Source organism: Oncorhynchus mykiss, chromosome 21 (genome assembly GCF_057628025.1).
Source record: "Oncorhynchus mykiss isolate SJ-2025 chromosome 21, ASM5762802v1, whole genome shotgun sequence".
Classification (NCBI taxonomy): domain Eukaryota; kingdom Metazoa; phylum Chordata; class Actinopteri; order Salmoniformes; family Salmonidae; genus Oncorhynchus; species Oncorhynchus mykiss.
In genome coordinates, this window is record NC_143042.1 from 41,263,160 (window position 1) to 41,277,946 (window position 14,787).

Genomic DNA, 14,787 nt, shown 5'->3' on the forward strand with positions numbered 1-14,787 from the left:
ACAGCCTGTGGGAGAAAAGTGAGATTAAGTAATATCTTTGGAAGTGTGAACACGGCTTTGAAGCGATGAGAACTCCAAGTTGGAGGGAGGGAGGGAGAGAGAGAGAAAAAAAACGCTAAATGACTTCTGGACTAAATGTCCAGAAGTTAACTCCAGAGGCGTTCATTAAAAACGGCAGAACATACGGTTGCATTCCATGTAGACTCCTTTAGTCTGGCTGAACGCTCGTTCAGGAGTCACACGAGAGGGAACACGAGTGCATCATGTGCAGATTGGAAGAACAAAAACACATTTTCTTTAAATTGATAACTGGTGATTTATCACCTGTGGGTTGATAAGGCTATAACAATTAACAGCATATGGCCACCTACATTATAGTGCTAGCAGGAGAGAAGGGACGCAAATGAAACCATTTGTTCATATGGCAAATTCCCTTTGCAGATGCGAAACTGTCGACAACCATCACGAGTAATTGTTGAATCAATCATAACGACAGCAAACAACTGCAAACCTGTGCCTATCTATGCTAGGGAAGCCAGACAGACAGACCAACAATGTCTATGTTTTTGTATGATTCACTTGTGTTAGGTATGGATTCATGCTTCTATTCAACCTCCTCATTGTATACACTAATTGTATGGTCTTCTGGTGAGGAGTGGCGGGACTTTAACGTAGTGGCATGTAGCCCTGTTCGCCAGCCGTGTGTGTCAAAGCCTGTCCAGTGAGACTAAGTGTAATATTACTGTACAGTTTGAATTTGAACTTTATTCAATAATCATTGTTGTAGATGCCTCTAGTCAGTGTATGCTGGAATAGAAGGGCTTGTTTGCTGGTCTAAGACGAGCAAGCAAGTCTAAATGTAATATAAATACCGTATGTAGCTAAATGATTGCAGCAATTGTTGCACTTAAAAACTACATGATTAACTAGACATGTATTTGCTGTCCTTGTGGTCTGTGCTTCAAAGTTTCCAAGAGGTAAAGATCTTGGATCAGCTTCTCCTCCCCCAATTCTAACTTTAAACATTAGTGAGTGTAATAAGGGACTGCGGTCGAAAATGAGCCGGCTGGCTAAAACCGACATTTTCCCAAAATGTTGATTAACGTGCACCGTTTCTGTAAAAATAAAAGTCATAAAGTAAAGTTTAGGGGCAACTTCACCCTACACCCTCTTAGGCCTCACTCCCCCCTATCTGCGATATCTACTGCAGCCCTCATCCTCCACATACAACACCCGTTCTGCCAGTCACAATCTGCTAAAGGTCCCCAAAGCGCACACATCCCTGGTTCGCTCGTCTTTTCAGTCCGCTGCAGCTAGCGACTGGAACGAGCTGCAACAAAACACTCAAACTGGACAGTTTTTTCAATCTCTTCATTCAAAGACTCGATCATGAATACTATTACTGACAGTTGTGGCTGCTTTGCGTGATGTATTCTTGTCTCTACTTTCTTGCCCTTTGTGCTGTTGTCTGTGCCCAACAATTTGTGTACCCTGTTTTGTGCTGCTTCAATGTTGTGCTGCTGCTATGTTGTGTTGCTACCATGTTGTGTTTTCATGTGTTGCTGCCATGCTATGTTGTTGTCTTAAGTCTTTCTTTATGTAGTGTTGTGGTGTGGTGTCTCTCTTGTCGTGATGCGTGTTTTGTCCTATATTTTTATTTTATTTATTTTTAATCACAGCCCCGATCCCCGCAGGAGGCCTTTTGGTAGGCCGTCACTGTAAATAAGAATTTGTTCTTAACTGACCTGCCTAGTTAAATAAAGGTTAAATAAATCAACTAAAATAAATACTCCATAAGGTTCTAGTCTATAAGGGGCTGGTTCCCTGGTGGGGTTAACAGCAGGACAGGCATCTGCCCCCATGGGACTGCTCCCCTCCCCTAATACTAGATCTAATAAAACCAAATTAACCCCAGTTAGCAGGGCAGTTCCTCCTCAAAACTGAGGAGAAGAGAGAGAGGGGGCGGGGCACAGAGTGAGGGAAATGAAAGGGGGAGAGATGAGAGTGAGGCACAGAGAGAGTCAGAAATAAATTAATAAAACGGAGAGAGGGAAGGAGAGGAAGAGAGTGAAGCACAGAAAGAAAGAAAGTGAGTCAAAACTGGATATTGAGGAAGAGAGAAAGGCACAGAGATACATTGAAGAACAAGCACAAAAGGGGAAGAGAGAGGGGGAGGCGTGATTGAGAGAGAAGATTTCATTCTGTTTTCAAAAAGACTCATACTGTGCCTGACCACGCACCGTTGATATGGCAACTCAATATATTCTGATCCCTTGTTGTTTCGTCTTGATCTTCACGAAGCGTTAGGAATGATCAATTCAGCCATATTTCAGCTACAGTATATCAATGATGACCACAGCTTGAAACTGGGAATGGACGAGCACACAGAACACAAACACAGCGTGTTTGAGGGAATCAGTCGGAGCAAAGGCGAGAACTCATCTTGATTATTGAGGGCTTGTTTCCCCAGATGTTCCAGCATGCTCAACGGAGAACCTCCATCGAAAATGAGTAGTTTGGGGTGCAAGTTGATTTCCAGATCAGTGATTCTGTGCAGTCTGACAGCAATGTAGTTGATCTCAAACAATTATAATTTAACAGCACACATTACGAACTGAATCTAGGTAAAACAGACAATGTCAACCTCTCACATTAAACTCTAATCTTCCACCAGACCATTAGCTACCACACAACATAAAGGCAGGGTGTTACTGTATTTGTTTGAGTGATCGCTAGCGGTTGCGAGGTAGGATAACAGTCTTTAACAAAGCCCATTAGCGCTTTAAGAGATGGCGGGATGGCGAAGCGACGGGCGACCAAGTAGCAGCGGGACACGCCGGGGATCCTCGTCGCAATACGCAGCCACGTCCGTGGATACACGTTACCCATGATTCCTGTCATCGCTCGTCAGGACGGAATCTTCTGTGTACGTCCCCAAGGTCAAACATGAAATCTCTCGGGCTGTTTGTAATTATTTATCTAGCGGCAGCGTGGTTGGGATACTAGCGACATAGCCAGAATATCTAAGTTCAGTGGCACTAAGATAAAAGAATGGAATGAAGGAGGGAATATGGAGAGACGGGAGAATTGATTCATATGAAAAGGCGCCTACCCCATTGTGACCTTAATACGATTTTGGTCATAGTTGTCATCGAGTCATTAAAATGCACTCTACTCTCTCTTCCTCCCGCTCTCCCTTCCCCTCTCCAAGATAAGTGCAGAGGGAAAGAAACAGAAGACAATGTAAAACAGAGTGTGCTAAGTGGACTGGCACAGCCAAGCGATCTTCTCAAAGCAGAATGGTTTATGGATATATCCTCTCCAAATCAGACTGATATGCCATGGATAGCAACGCATTTAGACAGTTCAGAGAGAGTATCATACAGAAATGTCACTTCAAAACTTTTAGCAGTACATTTATCTTGGTCAAGAAGAGGACTAACCCCTATGAACCCTACTAGCGTTGGATCGACAACAGCTTCGACGTAGAACAGGAGCAGAAGTCTTCAGCGATACAACGTATGACCTTCCGGCACAGGGGAGTGAATGTAAAATGGCTTCCAGGCCAAACACAGCCTCTGCTGCACTAGAGTAGATATATTCATTGTCTATTTTCATATTTGGCCAAGGGCACAAACAGCAAGGTCTTTCCTGCTATCTGCTGAAGCAGAGGTCGTATACAATTATCCCAGAAATAGATTCCTAGTTGTTATTCCTGTAAATATATATGGTGGACATAGTGTCATGTGTTGATGGCTGTGATGGAGAAGATGGTGACAAAGGTGACGATACCTTTCGTTTCATTCTAATGTGTAAGATCATCATCTACCACCGACTATGATGTCTAATATTCAACACAGCTGTAACTGCACTGCCATGTGTTGGCAGCAGATATGAATTCAACACCAAGTAATTCACCATGCAAAACGCAGACCCGTCAAAAGGGCACATGGTCTCAAGTGAATCTAATTGGTCAAGCTGCCCTATCAAATCAAATAAGCCGCTTGGACACCCTATGCATTCTTATTAGGAAAATGACGTTACTATCTTAAAAGAGAATGTCGCTTTTTATGTAGAGGCATTTAGTGATTTCCATCAATATGGACAACCTTAATGCTATATGACATTGCAAATTAACACCGCATATTCATTTAATGTTGAGTCATGCCCCCTCCGTCCTAAATAATAATAATACAATTTATTCGTAACACGTTTTTCAAAATCCCCCAAAAAGTGTCACAGAAAAATAAATGATAATAACTATAATCAATGAGTATTTAATACACGTACACTACTGGTCAAACGTTTTAGAGCACCTACTCATTCAAGGGTTTTTCTTTATTTTTACTATATTTTCTACAATGTAGAATAATAGTGAAGACATCAAAAATACAAAATAACAAAAAGTGTGAAAAAAAAAATTTGAAATATATTTTATATTTGAGATTCTTCAAATAGCCACCCTTTGCCTTGATGACAGCTTGGCATTCTCACAACCAGCTTCATGAGGAATGCTTTTACAACAGTCTTGAAGGAGTTCTCATATATGCACTTGTTGGCTGCTTTTCATTCAATCTGCGGTCCGACTCATCCCAAACCATCTCAATTTGGTTGAGGTCGGGGATTGTGGAGGCCAGGTCATCTGATGCAGCACTCCATCACTATCCTTCTTGGTATGCTTCTTACACAGCCTGGAGGTGTGTTGGGTCATTGTCCTGTTGAAAAACAAATGATAGTCCCACTAAGCCCAAACCATGTGGGCTGGTAGCCACGCTGGTTAAGTGTCCTAAATAAATCACAGACAGTGTCACCAGCAAAGCAACCCAGCACCATAACACCACCTCCTCCATACTTTACGGTGGGAAATACACATGCAGAGATCATCCGTTCACCCACACCGCGTCGCACAAAGACATGACAGTTGGAACCAAAAATCTCCAATTTGGACTCTAGACCAAAGGACAAATTTCCACTGGTCTAATGTCCATTGCTCGTGTTTCTTGGCCCAAGCAAGTCTCTTCTTATTATTGGAGTCCTATGGTAATGTTTTCTTTGCAGCAATTCTACCATGAAGGCCTGATTCACAGTCGCCTCTGAACAGTTGATGTTGAGATGTGTCGGTTACTTGAACTCTGAAGCATTTCTTTGGGCTGCAATTTCTGAGGCTGGTAACTCTAATAAACTTATCCTCTGCAGAAGGGGTAACTCTGGGTCTTCCATTTGTGTGGCGGTCCTCATGAGAGCCAGTTTCATCATAGCGCTTTAAGGTTTTTGCGACTGCACTTGAAGAAACTTTCAAAGTTCTTGAAATGTTCCATATTGACTGACCTTCATGTCTTAAAGTAACGATGGTCTGTCGTCTCTCTTTGCTTATTTGACCTGTTCTTGCCATAATATGGACTTGGTCTTTTACCAAATAGGGCAATCTTCTGTATACCTCCCATTACCTTGTCACAACACAACTGATTGGCTGAAATGCATTCAGATGGAAATAAATCCCTCAAATTAATTGTTAAGGTGCTAATTGAAATGCATTCCAGGTGACTTCCTTATGAAGCTGGTTGAGAGAATGCCAAGAGTGTGCAAAGCTGTCATCAAGGTAAAAGGTGACTATTTGAAGAATCTCAAATATAAAATATATTTTGATTCGTTTAACACTTTTTTGGTTACAACATGATTCCATATGTGTTATTTCATAGTTTTGATGTATTCACTATTATTCTACAATGTAATAAATAGTAAAAATAAAGAAAAACCTTTGAATGAGTAGCTGTTACAAAAGTTTTGAAAGGGTAGTGTATGTTAGAATTTTGGAATCGCAAAAATAATAATGGCTTCTGCATAATGCTAAAGGCTTTAGTGACCTTGTAACCCTCTTAAGCCCTCGATAGCCATGCCCACGTGAACGACAGCTGTATGGATCTGCATTTAAATAATTAACATTTCACAATTTCATCATTATAGCAACGAGGTGGCAGAATGGTATCATTAGGCGCTAATAGAGATTCATGGCTGAGTGGAGGCCATTTTGGTCATATTTCACCCTCTTTCTTCTCCTCCTTTCTTCCTGTTCTCTGAACCTAGGAGGGCACAGTGACTAGACTCCCACATCTTAATTAATGACACAAATTAGAGGGCTTTGAATAGCATGTGGGGGGGGGGGGGGGGGTCATGTATACAATTTCTATTATTTTTCCCTGAGGGGCGGGGGGGGGGGGGGTTGGGTCACAGGTACAATTGCTCGGTCTAAGTCTCTGCCTCTTGTGCCTCCTTTCGCCCCTGTCCCTCAGCCTCCTTCCGCCCCTGACCCTCAGCCTCCTTCCGTCCCTGACCCTCAGCCTTCTTCCGCCCCTGACCCTCTTGTATACTCCTCTGTCTCGTTTCTCCTCTGTCCCCCATTTCTCCCTCTCCCTCCCTCCCTCCTCTCCTCTCTCTCTCCTTTTCTCCTCTATTGCTCTCCCTCCCTGGGAGCAGTAGCTGTGCTCTCTCATAACCTTGACAGTGCAGGAAGCCGCCAGTGTGTGTGTGTGTGTGTGTGTGTGTGTGTGTGTGTGAGCATTAGTGTGTGTGTGTTTTCAAGTGTGTGTGTGTGTGTGTGTGTGTGTGTGTGTGTGAGAGAGAGAGACAGGTGCAAAGACTTGGCGCACAGCCAACCAGTCATACACCAGGGAGAGGCAGCAGACAGACCGATAGAGGGGAAAATAACACAAGCAAAATAAATAATGATTAAATACATTTTCAGGAACATGGACCGGAATTGGAGTAGAAATAACTTAATTTCACTTCCTGAACACGCCTTGATTCCAGAAACCTTGACATTACAGAAGGGAAGCAGGAAAGTGAAAGCAGGCAGAGGGGAAATAAGAAAGCTTTTAGTCTGGCGATAAAGAGTGTTTGGTGAGAGAACACAGAAGAAAGAGGGGGCTTCATTACACCAGACACTGTAGGAACTCGGATTAGCAGGGCGATATCGCAGAGAGAGACCCCAATGAGGCCAATCAGAGTGATAGCCCTGGCACTAAGCATCCCTTGTGTTCGTGCGTGTCTCTCTTTTCTTTGAACTTAGCACCCATGTCAAAAATGTGTGTGTGTGTGCCTGCGTGCATACGCGTGTGCCTGTGTTTCTGCCCATGAAGGACCAAAAGATAGAGGCCAGAACGAGGACCTGATAAATTACATGGCTATTAGTGGGGGGAAAGCATTTTTCCACATGCCCAGATTCACCTCTAACACCTCCATTTATCCACATTGGTAATCACACCCTTCCTGGGCAATTACTGACCCACTACTAGAACAATGCAGGAAAATACATGCATTAATGTCTTCTAATTTCCCTCGCCTTTCCATGTATCCTCTATGATAATTAAGTTACACACTGTATCCTTGTTGAAGTGAGAAGTCAGTGCATTCAACACTGTATTAGTACGTATTCCTCTTAGTAAGTAGCCTTCGCCTGCTCACAGTTGGTTAAAATCACACGATGCACACCAGACGACATCATCAGTCTCTCTGGATGATGTCATCGGAAAAAACGCATCTATCTATCTATTTGACTACAAAACATAGAAACGCACCATTTTCACGTGGTTCTAGAGATGATCAACTTGATGTTGAACATTTGGAATTTTCCCTTTAATCAATTAGCAACAATGCGATTATTTAATTACAAAACACAATGACTGTGGATCTGGGAGCCTACGGATCTGGGAGCCTAACCATGGACATAATCAGTTTGTCAGTGTTCAAACCAATGACTGTGACATTCAAGATACAAGTCATTGATTTTTATTTCCCCCTTATATTTGCGCACACACACACACACACACACAGTAAGACCATAAGCCATCATCATAAGCTTTCCCCAGTTGCAGGGTGGTCAGCTGCCACCAAACGATATGATAGCACTGCAATCCCCCTTTCACACATTAGGATAGGTAGATATAGTCATTCAGGTGACAAGACTCCCTGTCAGTCGGTAGGCTAATGCTGGTGCCTGTGTGTGAATGCCTTATATACAACTGACGACTAAATGACTGACTGAGTTAGTTATATACTGTTTATCTGATAAAGATGAATACATATGCAATTATACATCATAGGCTAGATATTGATGCCATTACTTGCGGTGTGAATGACAGAAGGTTACACTGACACAGACAATTTGTCTTTTCCTCTTAAGCATTTAGCCAAGACTTTACGTTTTCATGTCATCATTTTCCATCTCAAATCAGATTTGAAATCAATCTCGCTACAGGCCTCAGGGAGCCCGGCTGACTATTAAAAAGTGCCTGGTCAGCCAAACAGTCCGTTCACACAGGTGCTGTTTACTAAAGGTGTGACTGTGGCGTAATGTCGCCCGTAATGACACCACATTTTGTGGGGGCGGCATTGTAAACGACACCCACGCGCCGCATTGATTTCACATTTCTATCTGCCGTCTCAGCACCAGGCAGGTGCTGAGTGTTGTGCCAAAAATAATCAGTTGCTTGATTCGGTTAGGCCGCCGAACCGGTTTCTGCTTATTAAGGATTGATTGCTCGTCCATGCGGAAATAATTAGGGGCAGAAATAAATAAATAAAAACGGCTTATTGTCGGGCAAAAGTATGTGGCTGTGCGCCACGATGTATAGCTGAGGACTGACTACCTCATTTCAGCCAACTCAAAAAGGTCTTGATTACATGATTATACATCTTGGCTTAGCTCGTGCACACAAGCCGTTTTCGGAGCTGGCGGGATCCCGCTGTGCATTGTGGCTTTTTTTAAACTTTTTTTTTTACAATGTATTTATTAGCGTGCAAGAACAGGAAAGCTCTGGTTTTACCTCGTATCGGGATTTATCAGCAGAAATCAAGGTCAGTACATTCGCCATCTAATTAGTCATAGAGGAGGTAGGGAGTTGGGAAAGGCCGATGCCAGGTTGCAACCCCCTCTTTTTCCCTCCAAAGGGAGTTTGGTGATCGGCCAAACATTCCACAAGGGAAACTGCCGCCTTTTCAACAGGGGGATGTGTTTTCTTTCATGACCCTGCGGGGAACTAAGGAGCACTCTGAGGTGTTATGACTATATGGATTCATTAAAAGTTATGAAAGAGTGGGGTCAGAGGGCTACTGGGAAACAGAGTTGACCTCTAAAAGATTGGGCTGGGACCTGCTCGTTAAAGAACAAACATTTTGATAAGCGAGGGACGGGACTGACGGGAGCGGAGTCTTTCTGAATCTTTCTGGAGACATGAGAGAATTTGAATCAAGGGCCCGGTTTGAATAGTCTTAAAGTGTATCCTTCCTTCCTCCGCCCTTGAGCAAACCACTGATTTGACACAATGTATGATTGGTGAAAGCGATGCGGTGACACGCTTGCACTGATCAACCCATGCACGTTATATCAGTGATTATTTCAAGGAAGGGTTGAAGGAGCGAGGCGTTTTTAAGAGTATTCAAACAGGGCCTGAGAGTCAAGGTTATACTCATTCCAAAAGGGTAGCCGTAGTAATCCACAAACTGCATGGCAGAGCACGTCTAAACAAGGGAAGCACAAGGGAGGTAAGTGAGTGTTCTCGCGTTGGAGGAAACACAAGTTCATGCTGACGCGAACATAAAGACGGCTTATATCATTGGCAACGTGGCAATATCAGAAAGTAGTTGTTTACCGACGAGAAGCAGTATAGAAGTAGAGTTGGTTTCTCCAAATGACTCTATCATCATGACACACATGGGCTCTGCGCCAGCATGATTGCCTTCGACTCAGCACCGTCTTGTCGCCTTGGACCGACTAGAAAAAGGAAGCTCTTATCTCAAATGATTATTCCGACTATTGGTCTGCATCTCTCCAAATCACAGGCAAACACAGGTGTGGCTAGCTCCCAAAATAACCGCCATTACAATTCATGGTGTGAATTGAAATCGCCAATTAATCAAAACGATATCATATGGGGTCAGAGTGAAGCTCTCTGCAGCGTCTCATTCACTACTATTGCAGGTGTGGGTCTGATGGAGCCCTTCTCCTCTGCTCATGGAAGATGGAGAGAGGAGCTGTAACTTATTCTGACAGTGCCTGCTTTCAGCACCGGAATACTGATGAAAACATCTTCCACAGGAAGAGAGAGAGATATAGGCAGAGAGGGTGCGAAAGAACACGAGAGAGAAAGAACAAGAGCGAGAGAACAAGAGAGAGAACTTGTCAGTGGGATATACTGTGGAGATTTTTCGGCTGGAGGAGAATTCACACCATGGGTGGCTGGTCCTCTTATTAGTCTCTCAGTCAGTCTGTCTGGTGATAGGCTGGAGATGGGGTTGGGTGAGGGGGTATGGTTCTGGAGAAGGGTGCAGGGGTATGGTTCTGGAGTAGGGTTGGGTGTGGGGGGCTGGTTTACCACACATTCCTCCTTATACCATCTATCTGCCCATAATTGCCTCATCTCAAATGCACTATTTTTCCTAACATGTTACTCATTTAACTGGCGATTCGTAAAATCACAAACAAGTCAGTGCTTTTGGCCATCCTAGTTATTAGCCCTCTATGTCTTCTCAGTGTCTTGAGAAGTGCTCACATCAGTATTGCAGTACTGGAGCTGTTATAGGAATGTATTGATGGATTCTGAAATGGAGTTGCAATTGTGATGCTGGGGAGGTGGTTGTAATCAACAGTGTTTAATACAAAACAAAACACTGATTCTAAGAAAAGAGAGGGATGCTTACTGTAGGATGTGTCTGAATTCACCACCAGGGAAGAAGATCCATTATTTGATGTGGACTGTTGAGTCCAATGCTACCACTGAACAAATGGGTTGTGGCTCAAATATATCCAAGCACTGTATGGTGGATAATCTTACGATAAGAACCACCACTGTGGAAATTAGAGCTTTTTTTAAAATCCAATATATAGTTTCTGACAGGCTGCCTTTTCATTGCATAATCACCTCAGATTTTTGTATATAGAAAACGTAGATAAAAGCACCGCAAAATGAAATAACATCTGATATGTGGCATTTGTTTCATTTGAAACGCAGCATGATACTATCCATTCTCCAAAGGCACAAAGCCGGATGGCAGCAAATATAATTGTCTTTAACTGACACATCCAGTTCATTCCAAATTACAATAGCTTCTAAATCCCATGTGGTTAGCTTTTGACACATTTCGGTACCACAGGCTTTCACAGCAAAAAACATTCTCCTTTCGAGGTCAGCGAAACAATGTGGGAGGTCGTATGATAATGGCCGTGCACTTCCAGTGACCACATCCTCTCTTCCTGTTTGTCTGTTTAACCCGGTCTACACGCTGGGTATTCCATTCACACTTCAAACCTTTTCCATTTCCAGTTCACCCATGGATACCTTTGGGGTGCTTCGGTCATGCTATGATGCCACTGTGGCTGAAAGGCATGCGGTTTTGAAGGTTTTAAAAGGTTCAGGCCTAGGTCTCTCATCCCATATACGAAGTGTGTTTGTGAAACAAATGGCCTAGCTAGAAGCTAAGCTAATACAATTGAGTTCTGTTGGAATTGAATTGAACACGGCAGCTAAAAACCTGACTGCATTTCGAATAAAGCTAAACTTCCTTTGAGGCTAAAGGACTAACTTGGACACAGTTGGTAAAAGCTCCGACAGTTCCGTTAGCTCCCTTCTCAATGCTTAGAACCGAGGCTGAATACTCAGAAAAGGATCAGTTGATGACCGATGCAATATTTTCATTTTATGTGTGTGAGCAAATCAATTGACCAATTGCAAAACATCTGGTTATCTTTCAACGTCATATAGGGCTATTTATGTGGTTCCATCATTAAAAATGACCTCTTCTGACAGAGTAGTCTGTCTTGTCAGCTGTCTAAAAGCACTGTTAAAGGAAGAACAGGTGGAATAAGAATGACATCAACATTGACATGTTATGTATGGATGATAGCCCTTTGAAGTATAATACTACATTCGATCTTAATCTCGCTTGAATCCAATGCCTCACTTGTATACCAGATCCCCGTAGCAATCAATACACTGCCCATCAGCAATCTAATAACATGTATTTCTTATAAGCCCAATATGGCATGTGCTGGATTATCATTGACAATGTGTTATTCATACATGAAGATACAAAATGAGTTGGATAAAGGAGAAAAATATATCAGACATTCACACAGATATTGTCGGAGATAAAAATCGACCAGGGTTTGGAATAAAGGTAATCATTTTGACACGCTAAAGTGAATTTGAACTTTCATTTTTCACATTACATTGAGGGCACAATCGATAGTCCTGCACAATAGAGGTTACCGGAATCAGATACTGACATTTCCCAGCACCCATGCTACCTCACTTCAGACCCCTTCTTATTGTTGCATCCTTAAAAAGTGACCACATTTACTTAAATGACATAATCATACATTTTAGCATATGACAGAGTGAAGTGGCATTGCTGTTACATGAAAATTAAGCGTGATGAAGAAGGAAGTTACAATGCAGAAATCATCATGTACTTTGTTACAGGTTTTGTCCCAAATGGTACACTATTCTCTCTATAGTGCACTACTGACCAAAGTCCTATAAGTGCACTATATAGGGAATAGCGTGCAATATGGGATAAAGCGATGAACTGCTTCGAGAAACACAAGAGAATGAAGAGATACGTACTGTAGGGTACACATTCGTACTGGACTTCTAGGTACTTATAGGTTCCGGGGCAAGGGTCAGGAAATACATCTGGTCCAGCCACTACAGCACACTGGGTCCGATTATTACATCTGAAAGGGAAGAGAAAGGTCAGGTTAACGGGGCAACCTGGGATTCAAACAACAAAGCAGTCAGCCTGCAATCGTTTTTGGTCAACAGCTGAGGGACAGGGCAAGAGAAATGTTAACACTCAAATTCATAGACAGACATATGGATGCGAGGACTGACCATCCAGGATGATCCAAATGATGGTTTTACAGCATGTGTAAAACCTTACAGTGTGTGTTTGTGGATTCAGAAATACTGACAATAGAATCATAAAGTCAATATCCAGAAGTGCCCAATCAAACGCTGATGTTGCTACATTGGCAAATATTATAAATATTTAGCATGTGGTTAATGAACTAGAATTAATTCCCATTTCATTTCGCTGCTCAGATTAAGAGGTCGATGCATTTGCGGGTTCTGTGGACATTGCTTGCCATGCTGTCAATGGTAGAATCATCCATTTGACGAGAAGAATAAGGCTAAAACAATGTCAATATCCAAATGACACCCTATGCCCTTTATAGTGCACTACTTTTGACCAAAGGCATATGGTCCTGGTTGAAAGTAGTGCACTATGTAGGAAATAGGGTGCAATTTGGGACATAGTCAATTTCTCTGCCGTGATATGAATTTGCACTGTGTGCAGACTGATAATCAGGGTATGACGGATGGGGACAGGAAACAGTCGGCCGAGTGCAAAATCGGCTCAGACACGAAAGAGCCTTCACCTCGGCTTTCATTATCAACACAATTACTTGTCTGGCAGTGTCTTACGTGTGCCATTTTACTTTTGGCATTCATCAATCAAAGCTCAACCACCACATGCACCCGATGATGTCGCCAGGCGTAATGACACCGCTTACTGCACAAAATTTACCATCACATGCTTAACCCCATCAGTCCATAGATCCCAGCAAAAAAAATAAGACTTTTCATTTACAGTATCTGACCATTTATCTGCTTGTCCAGACCTTATATTTAGCCTCACATTGAATGGTTTTACCATTTTCTTTTCAGGACAACCAGGGCGACAAGCAGAACAGCAAACAATTTGACATAAACAGATCCATCCATTAAGGTCCACCGCTCGTCGAATATCTCATTCCAAAATCTTGAGCATTAATATGGAGTTGGTCCCCCCTTTGCTGCTATAACAGCCTCCACTCTTCTGGGAAGGCTTTCCACTGATGTTGGAACATTGCTGCGGGGACTTGCTTCCATTGAGCCACAAGAGAATTAGTGAGGTCGGGCACTGATGTTGGGCGATTAGGCCTGGCTCGCAGTCGGCGTTCCAATTCATCCCAAAGGTGTTCGATGGGGTTGAGGTCAGTGCTCTGTCATGAAGTTGCCCTCTTTGGGTACAGCAAGCCCCATCCCCCTCTCCCTGCCTCCTACAACTAGGCTGCTGTGGTCAGAGAGGTCGTAAATTCCTCGAAGAGAGTATCTCCTCATGGCCACAGTATAGAGACAGCGTGAATTTTCATAGAGAACAAAGGAATTTCCTCAACCTCACAGAACATGAGGTCCGAACAACATTTATGTTCCGGAGAAGGTATAAAAGATCGGTGAAGAATACAGCTACGAACTGGTCCGTTTGTTACATTTTGGTGAAGCTCATGGGAGACGGTGCGGCCACATTACCATAACGCTGTTTATATAATAGCCTCAGATATGAGGTTTACATCTAATTGTTGTATAAAATGAATGAGTGAGGATGATACTGTTTGTAAAATTGTGTAATGTGATTTTGGACTGTTTAAAACTTCTTCGGGATAGGGGGCAGCATTTTCACTTTTGGATAAATAGCGTGCCCAAATTCAACTTCCTGCTGCTTATTCCCAGAATATAAAATATGCATATTATTAGTAGATTTGCATAGGAAACACTCTGAAGTTTCTAAAACTGTTTGAATCATGTCTGTGAGTATAACATAACTTATGTAGCAGGCAAATCCCCGAGGACAAAGCATTCCGATTTTTTTGCTTTGAGGTCACTGTCTATTCAATGAGTTTTCTTTGGGAAACTAGATTTCTAAGGGACTTGTTTGTAGTTCATCCACTGGATGTCACCAGTCTTTAGA

The 14,787-nt window shown here is 42.7% G+C and overlaps 1 protein-coding gene across 17 annotated transcripts in view; it reads right to left on the bottom strand.

Moving 5' to 3' along the window:
• The window catches only part of LOC110500600 (adhesion G protein-coupled receptor L3), a 490,597-nt gene that overhangs the window by 165,806 nt on the left and 310,004 nt on the right, over positions 1-14,787 (bottom strand). For all 17 annotated transcript variants that reach the window (XM_090213301.1, XM_021578050.3, XM_090213306.1 and 14 more), the window contains one exon: positions 12,621-12,730. In XM_090213301.1, coding sequence (XP_090069427.1) covers positions 12,621-12,730 — 110 coding nt within the window. The remainder of the gene's footprint in view (positions 1-12,620; positions 12,731-14,787) is intronic.